Source organism: Trichechus manatus, unplaced genomic scaffold (assembly GCF_000243295.1).
Source record: "Trichechus manatus latirostris isolate Lorelei unplaced genomic scaffold, TriManLat1.0 scaffold00001, whole genome shotgun sequence".
In the NCBI taxonomy this organism is placed as follows: domain Eukaryota; kingdom Metazoa; phylum Chordata; class Mammalia; order Sirenia; family Trichechidae; genus Trichechus; species Trichechus manatus.
Window position 1 is genome coordinate 9,638,361 of NW_004443937.1, and position 21,883 is coordinate 9,660,243.

At 46.8% G+C, this 21,883-nt stretch overlaps 1 protein-coding gene across 3 annotated transcripts; it reads right to left on the bottom strand.

Annotated features, from left to right (window-relative positions):
- Window positions 1-11,635: 11,635 nt before the first annotated feature.
- On the bottom strand, window positions 11,636-21,880 carry TADA3 (transcriptional adaptor 3). Of its 3 annotated transcripts, none has more exons than XM_023737966.1 (10): window positions 21,866-21,880; window positions 21,421-21,478; window positions 20,495-20,727; window positions 18,347-18,597; window positions 18,136-18,241; window positions 16,684-16,825; window positions 16,474-16,577; window positions 15,167-15,276; window positions 14,224-14,409; window positions 11,636-12,216 (listed from the first exon to the last, which is right to left on the bottom strand). In XM_023737966.1, exons 3-10 carry the CDS (start codon window positions 20,699-20,701, stop codon window positions 12,024-12,026), a joined length of 1,299 nt encoding a protein of 432 aa, XP_023593734.1. In that variant the 5' UTR covers window positions 20,702-20,727; window positions 21,421-21,478; window positions 21,866-21,880; the 3' UTR covers window positions 11,636-12,023. The 3 variants fall into 3 exon arrangements, with proteins under 3 accessions (XP_023593734.1, XP_023593692.1, XP_023593771.1); XM_023737924.1 differs by lacking the exon at window positions 21,866-21,880 and adding an exon at window positions 21,583-21,683; XM_023738003.1 differs by lacking the exons at window positions 21,421-21,478; window positions 21,866-21,880 and adding an exon at window positions 21,583-21,598.
- Between the last annotated feature and the right edge of the window lie 3 nt (window positions 21,881-21,883).

Sequence of the window (21,883 nt, forward strand, 5' to 3'; positions counted from 1 at the left end):
GGCCGGCTCTCCCGCCCGCTCTCTCGCTGGGGCTTGGCAGGCTCCCCCCCGCCCGTCTGCCCGCAGCTCTGATGTCAGTGAGGGAGGAGCCTGCGGCAGAGGGACCCGGGCTGGGAAGGGAGACGCCGCTCCCCGCTAGGGAAGGGGTACGCAAGGGACCCCTTGATCCTGGCCAGACCCCTTGCTGGACGCTTCCCGCCCTTCGTGCTCCAGCAGGGTCCCCATTTCACGGAGGGGACAACTAAGGCTCAAAGAGATGAAGGGTTCCAAATCAGCAGTTGATCAGTGGCGGAGTAGAATTCGAACCCAGATCGATCTGACGCCAGAGGCAGACCAGGTTTACTCTGTGGCCTCCTGGATTTTCTTTTAGACCAGTTTTGGGCGCTCCCTTAAGGCTCCCCGGGCTCCGTCTCCCCTCCCTCCAGTGCCTAGAAGAGAATTAGACCTGCTGAAGGGCTCAGAATACTGGGGTGGGGGGTGGGGCGGGGACAGGACTCGGGGGAGGTAGTAGGGAAAGGGGAGCCCTGGTGGCGTAGTGATTAATAACTCAGGCTGCTAACCAAAAGGTCGGTGGTTCAAATCTACCAGCCACTCCTTGGAAACCCTATAGGGTAGATCTACCCTGTCATATAGGGTCGCTATGAGTCGGAATCGACTAGATGGCACACAAGAAGAAGCAGGGAAAGGGCAGAGCAAGAGTAGACAATGAAGAGGGTCGAGGCAGTCGTAGGGTGGGAACTCCGTCCAAGTCCCATTTGACAGGTGGAAACACTGAGACCTGAGGTCCCTCAGTGAAGCAGAACCGAGGCTCCAAGCCCTGACACCTACCCCTCTGAGCACTGTGGTGCCCGAAGGTTCAGGGGCAGGGAGGAGGGGTGGTAAATCAAGAGAAAGTTGGCCAAAGAGAATCCAAGTGCCACGTAACTGGGCAGGCGCCAGAGGCAGTGCTTTGCAAGGCCTTCCCTGGGAAGAAATGTGGCACAGAGTGGGAAGCGGGGGTTGGGGTGGGGAGCAGCTCTCAGGGTCTGGCGGTGAGGGTGGACTGTCAGCTGCAGGTGCTGCTGCAGGACCCATACACCACCTCCATCGACCTCCTAGTACCACTCCCCACTCCAGAAATTCCTGCGTTTTCCAGTTGCAGACGACAAGAGGACAATGCCTAACCCAACTCATTTCCAACTCGCTTTTCCCTCCAACTCGCTTTTCCCTCCCTTATCACAGGAACTATGTGAGAGGTTGGTCAATTTATTAAGCCCGTTTTACAGTTGAGAGAGGAAGACGGCTGAGGATGGTAGAGGGCTTTAGAGTCTGACTGGCTCAAGTTACGCGTCACCTCTCTGAGCCACGTTTCTTTATCTGGAATAAGAGAATATTGATTTCTGCCTCATAGAATTCTCCTGAGAATTATATAGGATAATAGATGTGAAGTGCCTGAAGCACAGTAGGAGCACAAAACATGAGAGCTGGATTTAGTGTAACTGAGGCTCAGATTTGGCCAGGGACAGAAGGTGCAGGGATAATTTCCTTCCCCCACATCTCAGTATCTCAGACTCCAAGGGACTAAGAGGAAATTTCCCTTTTCCAAATCTCAGTATCTCAACTCCCCAGCCCACAAAAAAAAAAAAAAACACACCTCACACCCAAGGCTGAACCGCTACGCTCCCCTCCACCCACCCAGCAAACCCACCCAGCTGGGGATTGTTTCACAACAAATTCCTACTTATTTCATTGACAGCATTCCCAGGATTAAGATGGTCTGAGCCCTTCTGAGGACTTGTACAATTTTTATGCTGTTTTTTTTTAGAATAATTTATTTTGTTGTTATTGTTGAGAAAATACACAGCAGAACATACACCAATTCAACAATTTCTACATGTACAGTTTATTGACATTGATTATATTCTTCAAGTTGTACAGCCATTCTTGGTCTCCTTTTCCAAATTGGTCTTCCCGCATTCAAGCTGCTGATGTCAACTTGATCCCATATAAACAGTTCTTTAAAAGAGCACAATGCTCAAGGCAGACATTCTTTACTAATTAAGCTAAGTTACTGTTTGGTTTAAAGAAGACTTCAGGGGATATTTTTGGTATAAGGTTTAAAGATTGTTTCAGGGCAACAGTTTCCGGAGTTCATCCAGACGCAATTGCTCCAGAAAGTCTGGATTCCATGAGAATCTGGAATTTTCTTCCACATTTTCCCCCTTTTGATCAGGATTCTTCTATAGAATCTTTGTTCAAAATGTTCAGTAATGGTAGTTGGTCACCATCTAGTTCTTCTGGTCTCATGGCAAAGGAGGCAGTTGTTCAAGGAGGCAATTAGTCACATTATGCTCTGTTTAACATTCTATCTGCTTTCGAGCATGTCTAAGGGCACTTTTTAAACAAATAAACACATTCCATCTTTATTTTAATGTATCTGTTAAACAAATAATACATGGTCATTGCAGGAAAATCATATAACGTATTAAAAACACACATAAACCATCCTTGCCATTGTCAGATTCTTTTCATTTGCCAAGTGACAGAATCCCAACCTGAGCCAGCTTCACCAAAAAGGAATCTATGGCTCACACAGCTGGCACAAGATTGAAGGGAAAACACGGTGGGCCAGGGTCTTAGGTACTGGAACTGGGAACACAGTACTCATGGGATTTGCTTTCTCTCATCTCTCCTTGTCTTGATTTCTCTTTGCATGTTGGCCTCCTTTCCTCTGCAGAATGATCTCTAATCGGCAGAATTGGTGGCCCTAGCTTTCCAACTCAACCCAGCAGAAGGAGAGCTACACCCAGTTTTCGTATATCAGTTTCAGGGAAGGACTCTGATTGGTTCTGTTTGAGTGACATGCCTACCCCTTAGCCCCCATAACTGTTGCCAAGCAGATGAAGTAGTAGGTTGGGCAAGTTATTGTGATGGGCAGCCATACCAGAGTCACAAGGGATAAAGGAGGGGCAGCTCCCAAGGGAAATAAGAACAATCAGAGACAGACAGTGTTAACACTTTTGCTACAGATTCTTCCAGACTTCTTTGGATGCATATACGTATATACACTTCCTACTGGAGCCCCCACTGCCAGCGAGCATAGTTCAAGGTACAAATCAAAAATGAATCAGGGAAAGCCAGTTATATGAAGAAAAAAAAGGGATAACCCTTTCCTCTCGTTATTAAAAAGAGAACAGAATAGTTCAGACATATCCAGCCATTCTTACACCTGACAGGAGAGAATGGTTGTCTAAGATTAGAGAAAATGGGAAAAATCACAAAGGAAAAGATGGATAGGTTTACTGACAAAATATAAAAAACATTCTTCAACTTCTGTTGCTGAAGAAAAAACAAAAGCAAATTTGTTATGGATTGAACTGAATCCTCCAAAAGTAAGTGTTGTAAATCCTAACCTCTATACTTGTGAAGGAGCCCTGGTGGCGCCTAAGCGTTAGGCTGCTAACCAAAAGGTTGGCAGTTCAAATCTACCAGCCACTCCTTGGAAACCCTATGGGGCAGTTCTACTCTGTCCTATAGGGTCGCTATGAGTCGGAATCAACTCAGTGGCAATGGGTTTATACTTTTGAATGTAATCCAATTGGGAATAGCGTTTTCTTTGTTATGTTAATGAGGCCATATCCAGTGTAGGGCATATTTTAAACCAATCACCTTTGAGATATAAAATGAGCAGATTAGAGACAGAGAAACAAGCAGAGGTGGGGGAAGGTAGATGCCATGCCCATGAAGATCGCCAAGGAACCAAGAAACAGAAACTGAAAAGAGACGAGGACCTTCCTCCCCCAGAGCTGACAGAGAGAGAAAGCCTTCCTCTAGAGCCAGCACGTTGAATTTGGACTTCTAGCTTTCTAAAAGGTGAGAAGATAAATTTGTTTGTTAAAGCTACCCACTCGTACTTTTCCATTATAGCAACACTAGATAACTAGGACAGAATTACCCTACTCCAAAATCATAACTAACATTAAAAGGCAAACTTTAGGCTGCGGAAATGTTTACAGATAGTGGGTTAACATTTTTATTATATAAAAATACATACAAATTGATAAGAAACAGACTAAGAACCCAATAAATGGTCAAAGGACACAGATGATTCATGAAAGAAGAAACAGTAATCATCGGACATTTTTTATCTCACTAGTAATCAAAGAAATACACGTTAAAAGAAGAGGTCATTCGTAGCCTCTTAAATTTGAAGCTTAAAAAATTGGTAACACCAAAGGCTGGCTCTGGTGTAAGGAATGAGCCTTCATACATTTCTGGTAGGAAAATGACTTGCTAGAAATCTTGTGGAAAGCAATTTGGCATTATGTACCAAAGGCTTAAAAAAATCTAGACCTTTTGACCTGGGAATTACTCTTCTGGGAATCTATTTCAGGGAAATAATGCTAAATTAGGACAAAGCTATATGCTCCAAGTTGTTTAAAGAAATATTTTTATAATAGCAAAATTTAGAAAAAAATCACTAAGAAAGGAATATTAAAAAACACAAGTTGCACCTACCAGATGTACTATTTCAAAGCCTGTAAATGGATGGCAATGCAGCCTATTTAATAAAAGAGAAAAGTGCTTATAAGGTAAAGCAGGTAGAATACAAATATGTGTATGCAGTGTGATAATTCCAATGTGAAATGCATACCACAAATTTATTATTCATAGCAAAAAAAGTGGTGAGAAACACCATAAATGTTAACAATGGTCAGAAAATTATCAAATCTGTCTTTGTTTCTTTTACTTCTCTCTCTGAGCCTGTATTCTCCAATTTTTTTGGCTTAGTGTTACTAACTTTATAATAAAAAAAAATTAACTTTTTATAAAAGTTATGCCAAGAGATGATGGGTGTGTACCAATTTGGTGTTCAAATATTTAATTTTTATTAAAAAAAAAACACAAACAAGTAGAATGGATTTAAATGAAGTATCCATCACTTCTTTTCTCTCCTTTTATTGAAACAGTGACCAAACCCAACCCAACCCAACCCCTTGCTGTTGAGTTGATTTTGACTCACAGCGACCCTATAAGACAGAGTAGAACTGCTCCATAAGGTTTCCAAGGACCAGCTGGTGGATTCGAACTGGGTTAGCAGCCAAGGTCTTAACCACTGAACCATATTAAAAGAAATTTTGGAGTCAGACAGACCTGGGTTCAAACCACAGCTCTACCCTTACCAGCTGTGGGATCTTGGGCAAGTCATGTCACTGCTCTGAGCCTCAGTTTCCTCATCTGTAACATAGCACATAATCGTGCATATTTTGTAGGGTTATTCTTAGAACTTAGAAAGTGACTTTCACCCAGGAGGCTAATTCCCTTGTTGTCATTTGGGACCTCAGCACCTACCTGGCAAATAGTAGGTGCTCAATAAGAAACGAGACAGAAGAGGTTACTTCCCATCTCCTGTTTTGGACATCAGCTGTCCTAAACAAAACAGAAAAACCAAACCCACTGCCATTAAGTTCATTCCAACTCACAGTGACCCTACAGGACAGAGTAGAATTGTCCCATTGGGTTTCGAAGGCTTGAGCCCTGGTGGCACAGTGGTTAAGAGCTTGGCTGCTAACCAAAAGGTCAGCAGTTTGAATCCACCAACCGCTCCTTGGAAACCCTACAGGGCAGTTCTGCTCTGTCCTATAGGGTTGCTATGAGTCGGAATTGACTTGATGGCAATGGGTTTGGTTTTTTGAATCTTTACGGAAGTAGACTGCCACATCTTTCTCCAGTGGAGTAGCTGGTGGGTTTGAACCTCCAACGTTTCGGTTAGCAGCTGAGTGCTTAACCACTGCGCCACCAGGGCTCCCTCAGCTGCCCTAGGACAGCTGTTTTCCAAATTATTATTTCTTCTTCCATTCTTGAAGCGCACATTTTCTATTCAAGCTCCAGATTTGGGGTTTGCCTTCTGCCCCGGGGTTCCTACCCCTACTTCTCACCCCATTAGGAGTAGCCTATCTTGGGAGACTAAGGGTCCCCCCAGTATTTACTAAATCTCACTGATTTCTCTGGGCTAAAACAGGCCTGTTCTGGGGCAAGGATTCTAGTGTTTTTCCTCTGATCCTCAACTCACAATGCCTATAATTTTGTGTGCGGTGGTCTGGCAGGCCCAGAGAGGACAGAACCTCTAGAGGCTACGAACTTGCTTACAAAACTGGCTCACCACCACCTATCTGATACGACCCTTCCCCTTTCTGAGTCCCAGTTTCCTCATCTGTAAAATAAGGCTAATAGCAGTACCTGCGTGACATAGGGTTGCTAACAGATACAAATGAGATAATACTTGTTAAGTGCTTGGCACCACTCTAGATTGATCCCTTGCAAAATCATCCTTGCAGAGTTGTGTTTTAACAAATGTCCTGACCCTTTATCAAAGGTTGTACAGTAAAATCCCTGAGAGCTGGAATTCAGTGGGACTGCCTTGTTTTTCTGAGTCTCGCAAGTTTTCCGCCTTTGGCAGGGTGCAGTCTTACCATTTTCCTATTGCTCGTTTTAGTGGAAAATATTTGAGTTTTCCTTCTCTGACAAGTTTCCACCTTACACAGTTCTGGCTTTCACAGGTTTTGCTATATTAAGAGATCACCTTGTGAAACTCAAATCTTCATTTGCTGTCATATTTATGGAGAATAATTTCTGATGTATGACTCCAGTTTCCAAAAGAGACATTAGAATTTTTGTCAGGGAAACCAGGAAATGCTCTTTCCTTTGATACCAAAAGTTCTAAGACTGACTGACCTTGTTTTCATTTTTGCCTTAGCTTCCAGGAAGCTTAGAGCTAAATCTGATTCTTAATGACAGCAGCTCCATAAAGCCTAAAGGGATTAACTTTATATTTGTGTTTTATGAAACTCAATGTACATATCCATGATTATAATCCATCTCAAATACTTCTGAGATATAGCAGAAGAAAGAAAAAAGGAGGGAAGGAGAGAGGGAGGGAAGAAAGAAGAGTGGGAGAGAGAGAGAAAAGGAAGAAAGGAAGGAGGCAGGCAATCGAGTAGGCAAGGTTCAAAAACAATGCTTCGCATGCCACATGCCCACTGTATCAGCTAGGATACAGATTTGGCTTCTCTAACAGAGACTCAAAATAAATGTGACTTCAGTAAAAATAGAAGTGTATAATAATCTGGCCATAAGCAGTCCCACATTGGTATGATGACTACATGGTAAGACAGATCCTGGATTCTTCAATCTTGTTGCTCTGCTGTTCCTATGGTGTTGTCTTTGACCACATGTTCCAAGATGGCTTGCCACCATGTGTGCATCCCAGCCAGGGCAAAGTGGGGATATGGAGGTCACACCCCTTGGGACTCATGACCTCATAGTTACACACATCCCCTCCACTCACACTCATTGGCCAAAACATTAGTCACATGATCACACCTAACTGTAAGAGAAGCTGAGTGTCCAACTAAAAATCAGAGGTTCTACTACTACACAGAGGAGCCCTGGTGGCACAGTGGTTAAGTCTTCGGCTACTACTCAAAAGGTCTGCAGTTTGAATCCACTAGCTGCTCCTTGGAAACCCTATGTGGCAGTTCTACTCTGTCCTCTAGGGTCACTATGAGTCAGAATTGACTGGACGGCAATGGGTATTACTATAGAGAAGGAGCCCTGGTGGCGCAGTGGTTAAGAGCTCAGCGGCTAACCAAAAGGTCGGCAGTTCGAACCTACCCAGCCGCTCCTCGGGAGAAAGGTGCAGCAGTCTGCTCCCATAAAGATTTATAGACTTGGAAACCCTATGGGGCAGTTCTGCTCTGTCCTTTTGGTCACTATGAGTCAGAATTGACTTGATGGCAACGGATTTATTGCTACAGAAGGATAACAGATTTTGGAGGACATCTACCAGCTTCTGCCACATCCATCATCTCAGATGTTTTTCTTTGCACATGAACGTGCTCCTGTCTAGCCCGACTTCACTCTCACTTCCTCTAATCACTCCAGCCTCGAAGCTGCTATCAGAGTACTTTCTGATGTACAGTACAATTATAGCACTCCCCTGATCGCAAACCACCTCTGGTCTCTACTACCTAGAAAAGGTTCTCAAACTCTAAGGTGCATCAGGAAGAGCTGGGTGCTACCCCTAGAGTTTCTGATTCAGTAGGTCTGGGGCCTGATAATTTGCATTTCTATCAAGTTTCCAGGTGATGCTGGTCCCGGGACCACACTCTGAGAACCACTGACCTAGAGAATAAAGCCTATGCTCCTTAACCTGCCATTCAAAGCCTGTCCCAGTCTGGTCTCAACCTACTTTCCAGCTTCATCTCTTATCCTTCCCCTCCCCGTCCACACACCCAGGCTTCAGTCACACTGAAGTTCTCACCTCTCTCTAAGCAGGCCAGCTGTTCACACCTCTGTGCTGTGCCATTCCTTTTGTCTGGAATGTCTTCTTTTCCAAGCCCTCCCTGAAACCTTTTCCGACCCTCTAAGTTGTTACTAAGTCATTCTCCCTACAGACTTTGTATGTTCCTCTATTATTGCTGTTACCGCCTTGTGTTGGGGTTGTCTGCCCAGAGTCTCCTCATCTCTGGAACCTTAGTCACCTCCCTAGCTCTCAGCCATGGCAACAGAGTCACTGAGTGAGGGAATGAAAGTACGAATTAGGAAATGGAGGTGAGTAGACAATTAAGCGCTCGGCTGCTAACCGAAAGATTGGTGGTTCGAATCCACCCAGCAGCTTTGTGGGAGAAAGACTGGGAATCTGCTAATGTAAAGATGACAGCCTAGAAGACCCTCTGGGGCAGTTCTACTCTGTTGCATGGGCCTGCTATGAGACGAAATCAACTAGATGGCACCTTACAACAACAACAACAAAGATGGAATGAATAAGTGAAGGAGTGAATAAGTGAATGAGGTAAAGAGTGAAAAGAATAAATGATGCGCAAATTAATACATGAACAAGAGTGAGTTGAGGTCCTTTTCTGCTTGAATCTCTCCATTGAGTCCTGAGCTCCAGGCCAGGAAAGGAATTGATTTCCTGACCATGTTTCTACAAAGTTTCAACCATTGCTTGCCTCTCAGCAGGAGTTAGCTGGGACTCAGTCCCCCAGAGTGTTTAGTAGCGGGCAAGGGCTGGAGACTCATGGTGGGTCAGCTTCCCATCCTCAAGCTTAGGGATTATTACAACTCACTTTGGAGGTTTGCGGTGAGGATCAAATAAATCACGTGGAGCACAGTACCAGACAGGTAGTAGGTGTGCAGTATAAAGTAACTATAGTTCTTCTGACTGATCTTTGAAAGTCTCTCCCCTAATGAACCAGGCCCAAGCAATCTTCTAGGGTTCTTCTATTTCTAATATCTACCTTCTTCCTCTCAGTTAAAATTCCACCTATTTTTGGGAGCTCAGCTCCCATCCCACCTCCTCCACAAAACTTTCCCTATTCCTGGAACTCTACCAAGGACGCCTACAGTACTTATGGTCTGGCCTAATTAATCTGGAAGTGAGTGGTTAATTAAGAGCAGGGCATTTGCAAGCAGGGCTGCCATATATGGCTGCACAGGCTGTGCACTGCCCAAGCCTACGGTATACCACTCACACAGATTGTAATGGAAGTAGAGCCCCAACGACTTATGTAATGAAGAGGCTCTACCTGCAAATCAAGTGGCCTTAATTGGAATCCTAGCTCGACCACTTATCAATTGTATAACCAAGCAAGGTATGTAACCTCCTAAGCCTCAGTTTCTTCATCTGTGACTGGAGATGATATTCGTTCTGACCATGTGAGGTGGTTAAGTAGTTTAACAAGTTTAGAACAGTACCTGGTACGTATCTAACATTTCCTGAGCACTTAATATCATTATTATTATTATCATAACTGGTTTCTCATCATTTCATGTGTGGGTGCCTTCTCTAAGGCTGTAACAACTCAGGGACATGAGTCACTGAAAAATTGCAGCAGCTGGGCCCTGCACCTAACAGAAGGCAAAGCTTCATGCTATTCTCTCAGGATCCTACTCTATCCTTCTGTTTGCCCAAATCCACTTTTATTAGTCCTCTATAACTAGAAGACCTCTTTTACTTATAAAGAACAAAACTCCAAAGCAAACTTGTTGTTGTTACCATTGAGTAGATTCTGACTCATGGTGACCCCATGTTACTGAGTAGAACTGTTTCACAGGGTTTCCTTGACTGTAATCTTACGGGGGTAGATTGCCAGGCCTCTTCTTCTGCAGCACCACTGAATGGGTTCAAACCGCCAACCTTTAGGTTAGCAGTTGACTGCAAACTGTTTGCGCCACCGGAAGGCCTAAAGCAAACTAGTTTGAGCCAAAAGAAGCATTTGTGGGCTTATGTAACTAGGAAGTCCAATAGAGGATTGGTAGCTTCAGGCATGGCTGGATCCAGGGGCTCCAGCTACATCATTAGGACTTTGTCTCCTTCTCCATCTCTTGGCTCGGCTTCTGGTTGACTTTATTCTCATGCAAGTTCTTTCAAGCAGCAGGAAGGCAAGTCACTGAATGGTCTGAGCTTACATTCTATGGCTTTTGATCCAAGAGGAAGAGAAACACTCTCTCAGCACCCTTAGAGCAAATCTCATGGAAGACATATGATTGGTCCAGCTTGGGTCACATGCCCACTCCCTGGACCAAATCATTATGGCTAGAGGGATGGGTACTGTGATCGGCAAAGCTAGAGCCATATATCCACCCTAGTTTGACAGCCCCACAACAGCCACATGGTATAGAGAAGGGGTAGTTCTCCAAGAGAGGCGCTGGGCATACAAAAATGTTGGTTGTCCTCACCATCCTTCTTGACTCAGTTCATAGGTCACTTTCTCAGGGAACCTTCCCCTCCCCACTCCTATGTGGCCCTCAACCTTTCCACAGTAAATTGCAAATTTCTCCAACTCTCTCGTGCTAAACTGGGAACAACCTGGGGAAGAAATGAGAGCATATCTATTTATCAGCACCCCTCAGGCCTAGCTTCCTGCCCAGGATGGGGAAGGGACACTGCAGGCAGACTATCCAGCATCCACTTCCCCCCTCCTATTCAAAATCTTCGTGGGGTTCCACCCTCTCTCCCCATTGCCTTGGGCTGTGGGGTAGAAGACTCCACCCCGGCTAGTTAAAACCCAGTAGAGTCATCCCTTGCTACAGTGATTGTTTTGGGAACGGGTAAGTGAGACCTAGTTTGGGCCACTGAGGCATAAGGGGGTCTAAGAAAGAGGCTTCTTGCTCTTCTGGGTAGGCCACGGGAAGCCGGTTGGCTCCTGCCCTCTCTCTTGCTAGACATGAATGAGGAAGTATTCGGCTTTGACTGCTACTGGCTGCTATCTGACAGCAGGAAAGGAACTCACCTTAGGTGGACCGTGACCCTGTGGAGGTTCCTAAAGAACCTGGAGTCTTGAGTAGCTGTTGAGTCACTACACTGGCCCATCCTGAAGGCCACCTTGCCCCAGCACGGCCAAGTCCCTGAGCCAACACATTTCCTTACTGTTAATCCACTCTGAGCTGGGGCTATTCTGTTACTCGCAGCCACAAGTATCCTCGGAAAGAGATGTTCAGAAAGTTCTCCCTCAATTAACGACACAGGCGAGTGGCCACAGGCTGAGAGCAATCAGGCGTACCCTCATGAACCTCTGCCACCCACGCTGGTTCCTTTCTACCCCACAATACCCCATAATAACAGTCACTCAAAGACTCTGGGTACTTTTTTAAAAACCACAGCAGTCACTTTAACCTTAAGTGTGCACTTTACAAAACCACAAGGGAGAAGTCCATGAAGGGGAGATGGAGGTGGGAAGTGAGGGAGTGGGAGATGGTGAGGTGAAGAGGGGGCAGAGGAAAGCCCAGAAGAGAAGGCCCCTCAACTTAGGGGCCAAGCAGAGAACAGGACCCAGCCCAGCCCAGCCGGGCCTCCTGTGTCCTGGCTCTACAGAGCCAGGCCAAAAGATCTCAGGGAGGAGCCACAGTCCTCAGTTTCCAGAGAAACTGTCCCCATTTGATAGGACAGCCACAGCCATGGCTTCTGGCAGCCCAAGGAAGGAAGTAGGCCTCCCTTCCCTCCCTCCCTCAGGCCAGACAGCCAGAGGTCAGGGTGAGGGCTACCCATCCAGCAGCTTCAGAATGCTCTCCCGCTCCTTTAGGGTCTTCCAGGCCTGGTCCTTCTCCTTCTTGGTGGGAGTCCGCTTCTTCTGCCTGGCAGCCATGATCTTGCGGAAGGCGTCCATGACCTCATTGTCTGCCATGCGGACCCGCTGCCTCAGCTCCTGACGGCTCACCTCCTCCTTGGCTAGCCTGTGGGGCCCAGGAGACCAGATGCCATGGTCAGCCCAGCTAGCTCCTTCCTCTTCCAAACCGAGCCCACTCCCTACCCCAGGCTGGCATGCCTGTGGACCCTTTCATAGGATCATCACCAAGAAAGCAAAGTTACTGAATTACACTTAATTATATAGCACTTTCTGTGTGCTAGGCACTATTTTACACTTTAAAAATATTAGCTCCGTTAATCTTCGTAACAACCCGTGAGGTAGGTACTATTATTCCTATGTTGCCAATGAGGAAACTGAGGCTCAAGGAGGGTAAGTAATGCCTCAAGATCCCATGACTCGTGAGCACAAAATCTCAACCAAGGCAGGCAGGCTCCGAACTGTGTTTTCAAAGACCACTCTTTAAAAGGTGTTCTAGTGCCAGCAGAAGACCTGCTGTGCAACCTAAGGATACAGGTAGCCCTGAGGTCTACACAAGGTGGGTAAGAATGCCAAACCAAGCCCTTCTAAATGGGATCCGGCCTAGAAATTCCAATGATGGTACAGCTGGAAGGTCACTTAGAGATCTAGTCCAACCTCTTTATTTTTTGTAAGGGGAAGCTACTGCTCAGGGGAGGAGGTACCTTCCTTAAGACCCCAAAGCTGCTCCAAGGCAGAGGTGACAGCTGTACTCTGGCCTTCTGATAAAAAACCCGTTGCTGTTGAGTCAATTCTAACTCACAGTGACCCCATGTGTACTGGACTAGAACTGTGCTCCAAAGGGTTTTCAGTGGCTGATTTTTCAGAAGTAGATTGTCAGGCCTTTCTTCCAAGACTTGAACCTCCAATCTTTTGTTTATCAACAAGTGCATTAACCACCTGCATTACCCATGGACTCCTGGCCTTCTGAGAGCCCTGAGCTGTTTTCTTCACTATCTATTCCCCTTCTTTCTCTGCACACACCTTCTTTTCTTTCTCTCCCTCTCTGCCTCTTTCATCTGTATTTTCCTTTTCTTGCCCTTGAGAGAGCGTGGGAACTAGAAAGAGGCTTTGGATTCAGCCTTGGGCTCAAGTCTCAGCTTGGCTGTTTTTTGGCTGCATGACCTTCAGCAAAGCACTTCACTTCTCTGGACCTGTATTTCCTCATCTTGTGAACAGGGAAAATGGACCACCTACCCTGTGTTGTTGTCGAGATTAATGAGATGGTGTACAAAAAGCCCCTGGCTTACAGTAGGCACTCAGTACCCTTAAATACCTTAGCACCTCGTCAGTAACTATGTCTCCTTTCAATGGCGCACGTCTTTATCAATTATCCATTTGTAGACTGCAAGTCCTATGCTCTACCTCTCTCCCTAGCCCCAGGAACAATGTCTGACTAAGAGACACTGGAGTTGGCCAAATGCATGAATATGTCTTACCCTGTTGGGACTCCATGAGGTTAAGACATAGCACCTACCTGTGAGCAGCAGGAAGACTTGGTTGGGTTGCTTCTCTATTTCCCTAATGAAAAGTAGCTACTACCATGGTCCCTCCAAATTTCACCTGTACCCTTGTCACGACCAGTGCAGTGCTAGATGCATGATGGAGTTGATATAAAACAGTTGGCAATGTTACCAAGTCCCTAAAGAACTGGTCCTAGAACACTGGTCAATTTCTGGTGCTGGGCCAATAAAAATCACAGACGTCCAACTAAATATTAACAGTTGATAAACGTAGGCGGAGGATATATTACAATTATTGCACTATTGTTTCAAATTTTCCATATGCTTAATATTTTTCATAATAAGACTTGGGTGGGGAAATAAAATAAACATAGAATAGTGCTTAAAATACAAATCATAGATGCCTGAGCCCTACTCTGAGAAATCAGAACCTGTTTGAGACTTACAACTGGTGGGGAGGTGCCTGCGCATCAATATTTATTTCAAGGCTTTCCAGGTAATTGTGAGGCCCAGCCAGGTTTGGGAAGCCTGTCATGAATCCCCTGGCAGGTAACCTGCAGTGGCCAAGGCCTCCTCAGCCACTCCACAGAGCATGCATCACACTTTACACCCACCTCAGCAGGTCGTGCTTCTTGGTGCGGTTGTGGGCACTGAGTGCCTTCAGCTCAGCCTGCCGTTTGCGCAGCTCAGCAAGGACCTCATCCTCGGAGTCCTCTGCAGGGCGGTCCTCTGACTCCAGGAGGCCCTGGGCGATCAGCTCCTCCTTGATGCGGCTCTCCAGGGACTTAGTATGCGGCACACTGCAGGGGAAGGCGGTCCCCCTCAGCCTCTGGGCAATGGCCCCTCAGCCCAAGGGCCAGCTCGGAGGGGGTCCACTTCAGAGGTTCCCAGGGTTACCTGAGGTTAGTGAACACCCTCCTCTCTGTGGGCCCCCTCCCTCCATTGGATATAGCGACAGATACATCTGGTCTTGTTTTTAAGAATGAGTAACATGTATCTATCGTCAAAAAATCAGAAACACAGAAAAACTCATAATACCACAACCCAGAGTACCACTTTTATTGCATTAAATGTTATTTATACATGTATCTCAAATTTTGTTATATATTATTCCCAATTTTTTGTTATATATTATTCTAGCCTTTTTAATTATGTGCATATATCCAAACATATTTTAAGTAAAAACAAGATCACACTGTTTGTACTGTGCTATAACTGACATTTTCTCCCCTCAGTACTCTGTATCTTTTCACGTCAATTAAGTACATTTCTCTAGTATGATTAATAGTTGCAAGTTATTTCATCATGTGTAATTAATACAATTTGGCCAAGCAAACCCCTTCAGCTGTTTACATTATGAGCAGTGCTATGATAAACAACCCCAGGGCAAGTCTGTGTATGTGGAAATGCTGGGCCAGTACTCACATTTCAGATTTTTACTGGGCTTTACCAAACTGCCCCCAGCTCTCTATTACTGGGGACCTCCTCATGTCGAGATGGACAGAAGGTGAAAGAAGCAGGGGCCAGACTGTGGGGTATGGATAGGACACCACTCACCTGAAGGGCTTGTTCTGATTGCGGGGAGAGGTGCTAGCCCCATCAGCCCCCGATTCTTTCCCAGACATGTCAGGAATAGGAGAGTCCTCCATGGGGGAAATAATATTTTCCTGGAAGACCATCAAAAAGTGGTAGGGTAAAAGAATTGTACCTTTTTCATTCTGCTCATCTCTAACCTACATAGACAGTCTTTGCAGATCAGAAATATCCTTTTATGTTGCCCATCCCACCTCCTCCAGGAAGTCTTTCCAAACTGATCTCAAACAGCTCTGATCATTCTAAAACTTTTTTTTTTTTGCATTTACACAGAAACAAGGAAGCATAGAAGAGTGATAATAATCAACCACACTAATGAGAATAGCTAACGTTTGTTAAGCATCTGCAAAACACCAGGCACTGTGCTAAGCATGTTGTTGCAGATGATGCTAGATGCCCAAACACCATTCTCTTCTTTCTTCCATAGTAGCTGGATTCATGGCTGCCTAGCTATGCTGCATTTCCCAGCCTCCCCTGCATTCCCCGGAGTGGTCACGTGACAAATTCTCTCCAGTGGGAAGTGATCAGAAGAGATAAGAGCCACAGCCAGTCATAGCCCATAAAGCTTCCCTCACAAGTTCCCACACTCTTTTTCTGTGGGCTTCGAGTTGCATCCACACTCAAGGGGACCTTGGAAATCACGTTTAAGATGGCAAAGCTATCATCAGCTGAGGCCCCTGTCTGATAAGAGTGGAGCAGAGTCCGGCTCCTACCTCCTACCTCAGCCAATCTGGAACACATGCTCCAGACTGTTACACGAGAGAAAAACAGACTTCTGTTGTATTTGAGACAGAAAAGGAAACTACTCAACGAAGTGAAGGGACAATGGGTACAAAGCAAGGTGCTCTGAACCTGGGGTTTGAATCCTGCCTCTAGTAGCTGTGACCTCCATCAAACAGTTCCCTTTTTTGTGTCTCAATCTTCTAATATATAACACTGGCCTTGCTGCCAGTGAGAGGATGTGTGGAAAGCCCCCTGCACAGGGCTCAGCCCTTAGCCAACATGCAGTAAAAGTAACTGTGGAATAGTGGCTACCTTTGGGGGAGGTCAGAGACTGGGAGGGGCATGAGTGGAGCTTCTAGGATACTGGTAACGCTTCATTGTATGATCTCAGAGCTGGTTATATAAGTGTGCTCATTTGTAAAAATTGATCAAACTGTACATTTATCATTTATGCACTTTTCTTTATGACATACTTTAATAAAAAAATTAAAATAAAAAAAATGAAAACAGGAAGTAAACACGGTTCCTGTTTAGGTTGGGGTGCTCACCTCTACTAGGGCCTGCAGAAGGCGCTGCGTCAGGGCACCAAAGGGGCATCCATCTTCTGGCTGCTCATGCTGGGCCTCAGACTTCTTCAGCAGGGCATCCACATCTGGGGCAGGCAGAGAAGCGGAGGGCAGGTGGGCTGAAGTTCTGGGAATCAGCATGTACAGCCCTCAAGTCCTGGCCTGGGGTGGGCAGGGAGGCGAAGGGCCTACCTTTAGTGTCCAGTTCGGACAGTGGCCCCATAAGGCCTTTCTTCTTGTCAGCCACAGCCGCTGCCCGAGCACCATCCTTCTGCTCCTCCAGCAGGTCCTCCTGTGCCCAGCGCTGGGAGTAGTGCTTCCCTAGGGGCGGGATCTGTGGGGGAGACCCACCCAGCCCCAAGGGAATAGACACTGGCTAGCCATGCCTGGGGTGTGTGGGGGCTCTCGGTGCACTTGGGCATTGCCAGTAAGCTCTTCATTCATTCATTCCCTCATTCACTCATCTGTCTCCCCAGTACCTGGCCCAGGGCTGGGGCCTGTGCCAGATATAGGTGAGAAGAGACAAGGAAGATAAAATCTCTACACTCACAGTCGAGAAACAGAGACAGGTACATATAATTAAAACACACACAGAAGCCAGTATGAAGCAACTGCCAAGATATAAGATGCAGAACAGTGTACATACATGGACTGTCTCTGGTCACAGCTGTGGCTTCTAGAGAGGAGAACCAGGGGCCTTAGGGTGAGGGGTGAGAGGAAATTGCCTTTTATATTGTTTGAATTTACTACTACCTATATGGACTGCATTTTCAAATAAATTTTTTAAAAAACCATTCAGACCACCTAAGTGATAAAAGGTAAAGTCTTGTAGTGGCACAAAGGAGAGACCAACTTTCTGCTGTGGACTCTGAAAAGGCATTCGGGTAAGATCAGGGCCTTGAGGGTGAGTCAGTTTGCCAAGTGGAGAAGAGCATGTGCAGAGGCCCAGAGGCCTGCAGGGCCCCTGTGTGAACCTGGAGCCAGGGCAAGGTGCTCGGGGAGGTGGTGAATGCAGCAGTAAAGAAAGGTGTGGCCAAGGAATGAAGAGCAGGGCTGGGGCAGGGCTGCCAAGGATGAGACACTTGGACTTCATCCTGTGGGTAATGGAAGCCAGGGGAGGCTTGGAAGCAAGGTCAGGTCATGAGCACATTCCATCGTGACAGCTGACCTATGGGAGCACCCCCAGGACCACCCCCCCCGCCCCCAACAACTTCTCTGTATTTTCCATGTTTTCTTTAACGGAGAATGTCTTATTACGGGAAAAAAAAAAAAAAACAAAACTTTTATATAGATACAAAGAAAAAAAAAGGTCACTCTGGAGACCTACAAGTAGGGACAGTGTTAAGAGGCTACTTGAGTAAAAGCTGATGAAGGTTTGAACCAAATAGAAGGGAAGGGGATGAGGGGAAAAGGGAGGTCTCCACTGAAGTAGATACCACAGGAGGTGGAGACCATTTGGGTGGGGTCGAGGGGAGGTGTGCACAAGGAGAAAGCCGAGTTTGAGCATGGGGTCTGGGTGGGTTTAAGGACAGGAGGCTGGGTAGGGGTGGGGAAGGAAAATGATACGTCTTTGGTATGTGATTCCAATGCACCTTCTGAGCACCCTTGTTCTCCACCATCTCTATCGAGGTCCAAGGTTTCTACCTTGTAATGTTCAGCCTCATCTTCCGGGGGTTTCAGTAGCTCCTCTAGCGTGCGCACCTCCTCACTGGTGATATCAGCACAGTAGGGCTCCACTGAAGCCCAGAACCTGCAGAGAGAAGCAGATCCTGAGTGGGCACCTCCTGCCCCATCAGCCTCAGACCCCTCCACTTCCAGATTCCTGAAGTCCCCTCTACATTGTCTGGCCCAGAACCTGTTGGGGGCGTCATTCTTGGGGATCCGCGGCACATCGATGGGGTCATCAGTGAATTCATATTCCTGGATCTTGGGCTGAAGATTTTTGGATTTGGGCCGCCCGGGGCCAGGGCCTGGCCCATGTCCCACCTTCCCTTCCAGTTTCTGCTTCTTGGGCTTGCCATGCTTTGGAGGAGCTCCAAGCTCATGGTCTCGACCTAGTTTCAGGAACCGTCGATCACCTTTCTTATCCTGCCAGTCTGTGAGGATCTGAAATTCACAGAGACTTGTTACTGAGGAAAAAGGAGAGAAGGAAAGACATAGAACATTTTCTCTAATCAATAAATTGGGATCTACAAACCTATAAGGCTTCAAAATCTTTCCCCCATCCTCTTTTTGTTTAGCGAACTCCTAATCCCTCATAATCCAATTCCTCTTCTCTGCCCTTGTTTCACAGGACTTTATTCACATAGTTATCATTCCATTCACTTGTTTGGCTCTATTCTGATTTCCGTCTGCATCACCCAAGCCAGGCACGTTGCGTTTAGTAAAGAGGTCAAATAAATGATTAAACATCAAGACATGTTAACCCTGGTAAGGTATTCTGGTGGTAACTTTTTGGCGAAGGCAAGCAAGTCTCTCAACAAACCTTCACTTCAAACGTCACAACTGGGAAGCCTTCTCCACACCAGTTACATAGCTTCTTAGATGCTCAAACATGACTCTCATTGTGCCACAGCCCTGCTCAAAATCAACAACAGATTCCCAGGGGTCACAAGTTAAATCTACATATCCTGTGAGGCCCAGTGGAAATGGCATCCCCTTCCTTTTTGAGACTCTGGTGCTTCAGACCTCCACTGCAGAGCCAACAATGATGTTTGGTCATACTGGAATATGGCTCACCCTGTCTCTTCAACTAGATTATAAACTGCTGGAAATTGGAAGCTCATCTTCACTATCTCTGTTGTCCAGGATCTGGTACAGTGCCTGGCACACAGGATTTGGGAGATGTTTATGCAACGAATAAAAATAATCAGTATAGTATCAATAAATAATACTTGAAATGCTTATTAAGTGTCAGACACAAAGCTGAGTCTTTGCAAAAATTCTTTTTATCCTCACTAATGCTCTTAGGTAGGTCCTGTTATTGAGCCCATTTTGCAAATGGGGAAATGGATGCTCAGAAACGTGAGGCAACTTTCTCAAGGTCGCATAGCGAGGAAGCAGCAACACTAGCAACAGCTTAGTCAAGGATTCAAATCCAGGTCTCCCCACTCCAGTCCTCCTAATATTCCTAACCATAATACATTATCTGGTATGTGTTTGACCTCCCCCTCCCTTTAACTGGCAAGTTGCCTGAGGGCCAGAATTGTTTTAATTACCTCTCTAATTATTAGCATGGGACTCAGTACATCACCAAAAAAAAAATCAAACCATTGCGTGGAGTGGATTCCCACTCACAGCAACCCTATAGGACACAGTAGAACTATCCCATAGGGTTTCCAAGGCTATAAATCTTTAGGGAAGCAGACTGACACATACTTCTCCCACGGAGTGGCTGGTGGGTTTGAACTGCTGATCTTTCAGTTAGCAACCAAGCACTTTAACCACCACACCACGAGGGCTCCTTCGGCTCATAATGGCGGGTAAACAAACGTTTAACCAAAAACCAAACCCGGCGTCAAGACAATTTCGACTCATGGCAACCTTACAGGACAGAGTAAGAACTGCCCTACAGAGTTTCCAAGAAGCGTCTGATGGATTCGAACTGCCAACCCTTTGGTAAGCAGACGTAGCACTTAACCACTACGCCACCAGGGTTTCCAATAAATGCTTAGTGAATTATCTTGCAATATATGAGGATCATGCGCATTCTTGCAGGTAAAATATACATGAAGGTGCGCGATCCTCATAAACTGCAAGATCTGTAATTTACTAAGCATTTACCTCACCCCCACACCCCATCCTTCCACCCCCCACCCCCAGTGTGCTGGATCCTGTGTTAGTTTCACAAGTCCAGTTTGGGTCTCCTGTACCCCCCCATAAGGGCCTGTACCCCACGCCCCAGCAGATGGAGCTAACTCAATGTCCCATCCTGCTATCTTATCACAGTCCATCTCTGGCAATGCCCCTGCTCCCTGACAACGTCTAGCAGGTGGGGTATCACCTGGGTTTCTGCCTCCAGCACCCGTAGGCGCCGGCTGGCAGAAGACAGCAGAGTCTCAAGCTCCAGCTGCAGGGTGTCCAGCTCCTCGATGCCGATGCCATCATCCTCAGAGCGGGCCAGCACTGCTGTGTAGCGGGGACAGACCTTCAGGTGGTCCACAGACTTGAAGTCATGGAACTGCAACGGGCAGTCCTTCAGCTCACTCATGGCCCAGGATAAGGAATCCTGTGGAGCTGGGGATAAAAGGTTGCTGGGGGACAAACTGTCACAAGCAAAGCCCGAGGGCTCCTTCCACCAGAGACAGCTTCAATGAGGAAGTCACGTTTCAGTAACTTCTGACAATGCTGATGGCACAGCTCCTACTCACAGAGCACCCACTGTGCACCAAACTAGGTGCAGAGTACATTACAGGCTTATCTTGTGGAATTCTTCACCCAACCCCAGGAGCAGGAACCACTGTCATCTCCGTTTTACAGACAGGGAAACTGAGACTCTGTAAGGGTGGGCACATGCCTAAGCTTACAGAAATGCAACTTGAACCCAGATAGTCTCACGTCTGTGCCCCTGATCACAATACAATGTACCCTGTCTTTCTGATGCTCTTCCCTTTTGTCTCATTCCTCCTGGTTTCCAAGCATCTAATTCTTACAGAGTTCTCTGCTTCCCATGCACTCCATGGCCCACCCCTTCCTACCCAGTTCTCTTTTCTATGTCCCTGATAGTGTTAGGAACGTGTGCTGGGTATCCAGACAGCCCTGAGTTCAACCTCAGTTTTTATACCATTCTCTGCTTGTGACCCTGAACATATTTAACCTTTCTGAGTCTCGGTTTTTCCACCTGTAAAATGGGGACAAAAGAAGACAAGTCCATTTGCCTCTCTGAATCAGTTTCCCCGTCTGTAAAATGGGGATAACAATAGTACATACCTCCCCGGGATGTTCTGAGGATTAAGAGATGATGCCCGTCAAGAGCTCAGCTCAGTGCCTGGCACAGAAGAAGTGGGACTGTTACAATGACTGGCCCAACCCGTGTGTCGCCCGAATGTCCGCCCTCTAGGGACCCTCTAACGCGGCCTCCTCCGCCTCTACCTCCTCACTGCGGCCTCGTACGGCCCCCGGGGCCGCGGGAGGGGGCGAGGAGTTCCGGTCGGTGGGAGCAACCGCCCCGGAACTAGCGATGGGCGGGCCCCCTGCAGTTGACCCGGGGGCGGGGAGACGGCGAGGGCAATCCCGCTGTGGCTCCGAGAGGGGGTGCAGGCCTCCAGCGAGCCGACTGCGGGTGGGATGGTACCTCTCGGGCGTACCCTAAAGAACCTAGGGCTAGGGGCGGGGCTCGGCGGCCGGGATGTCGGCGCCGAGCAGCAGTTAGTACCGGGGGTTGCAGGTAGGA

What these genes read in the sequence shown, in the direction of transcription:
- TADA3 (XM_023737966.1), bottom strand. Translation starts at nt 20,701, where the DNA reads ATGAGTGAGCTGAAGGACTGCCCGTTGCAGTTCCATGACTTCAAGTCT. An exon ending in ATGAGGCTGAACATTACAAG is followed by an intron (nt 16,826 to 18,135) that starts GTAGAAACCTTG and finishes TCTCCCCCACAG; the next exon opens with ATCCCGCCCCTAGGGAAGCA. An exon ending in GTCCGAACTGGACACTAAAG is followed by an intron (nt 16,578 to 16,683) that starts GTAGGCCCTTCG and finishes TGCCTGCCCCAG; the next exon opens with ATGTGGATGCCCTGCTGAAG.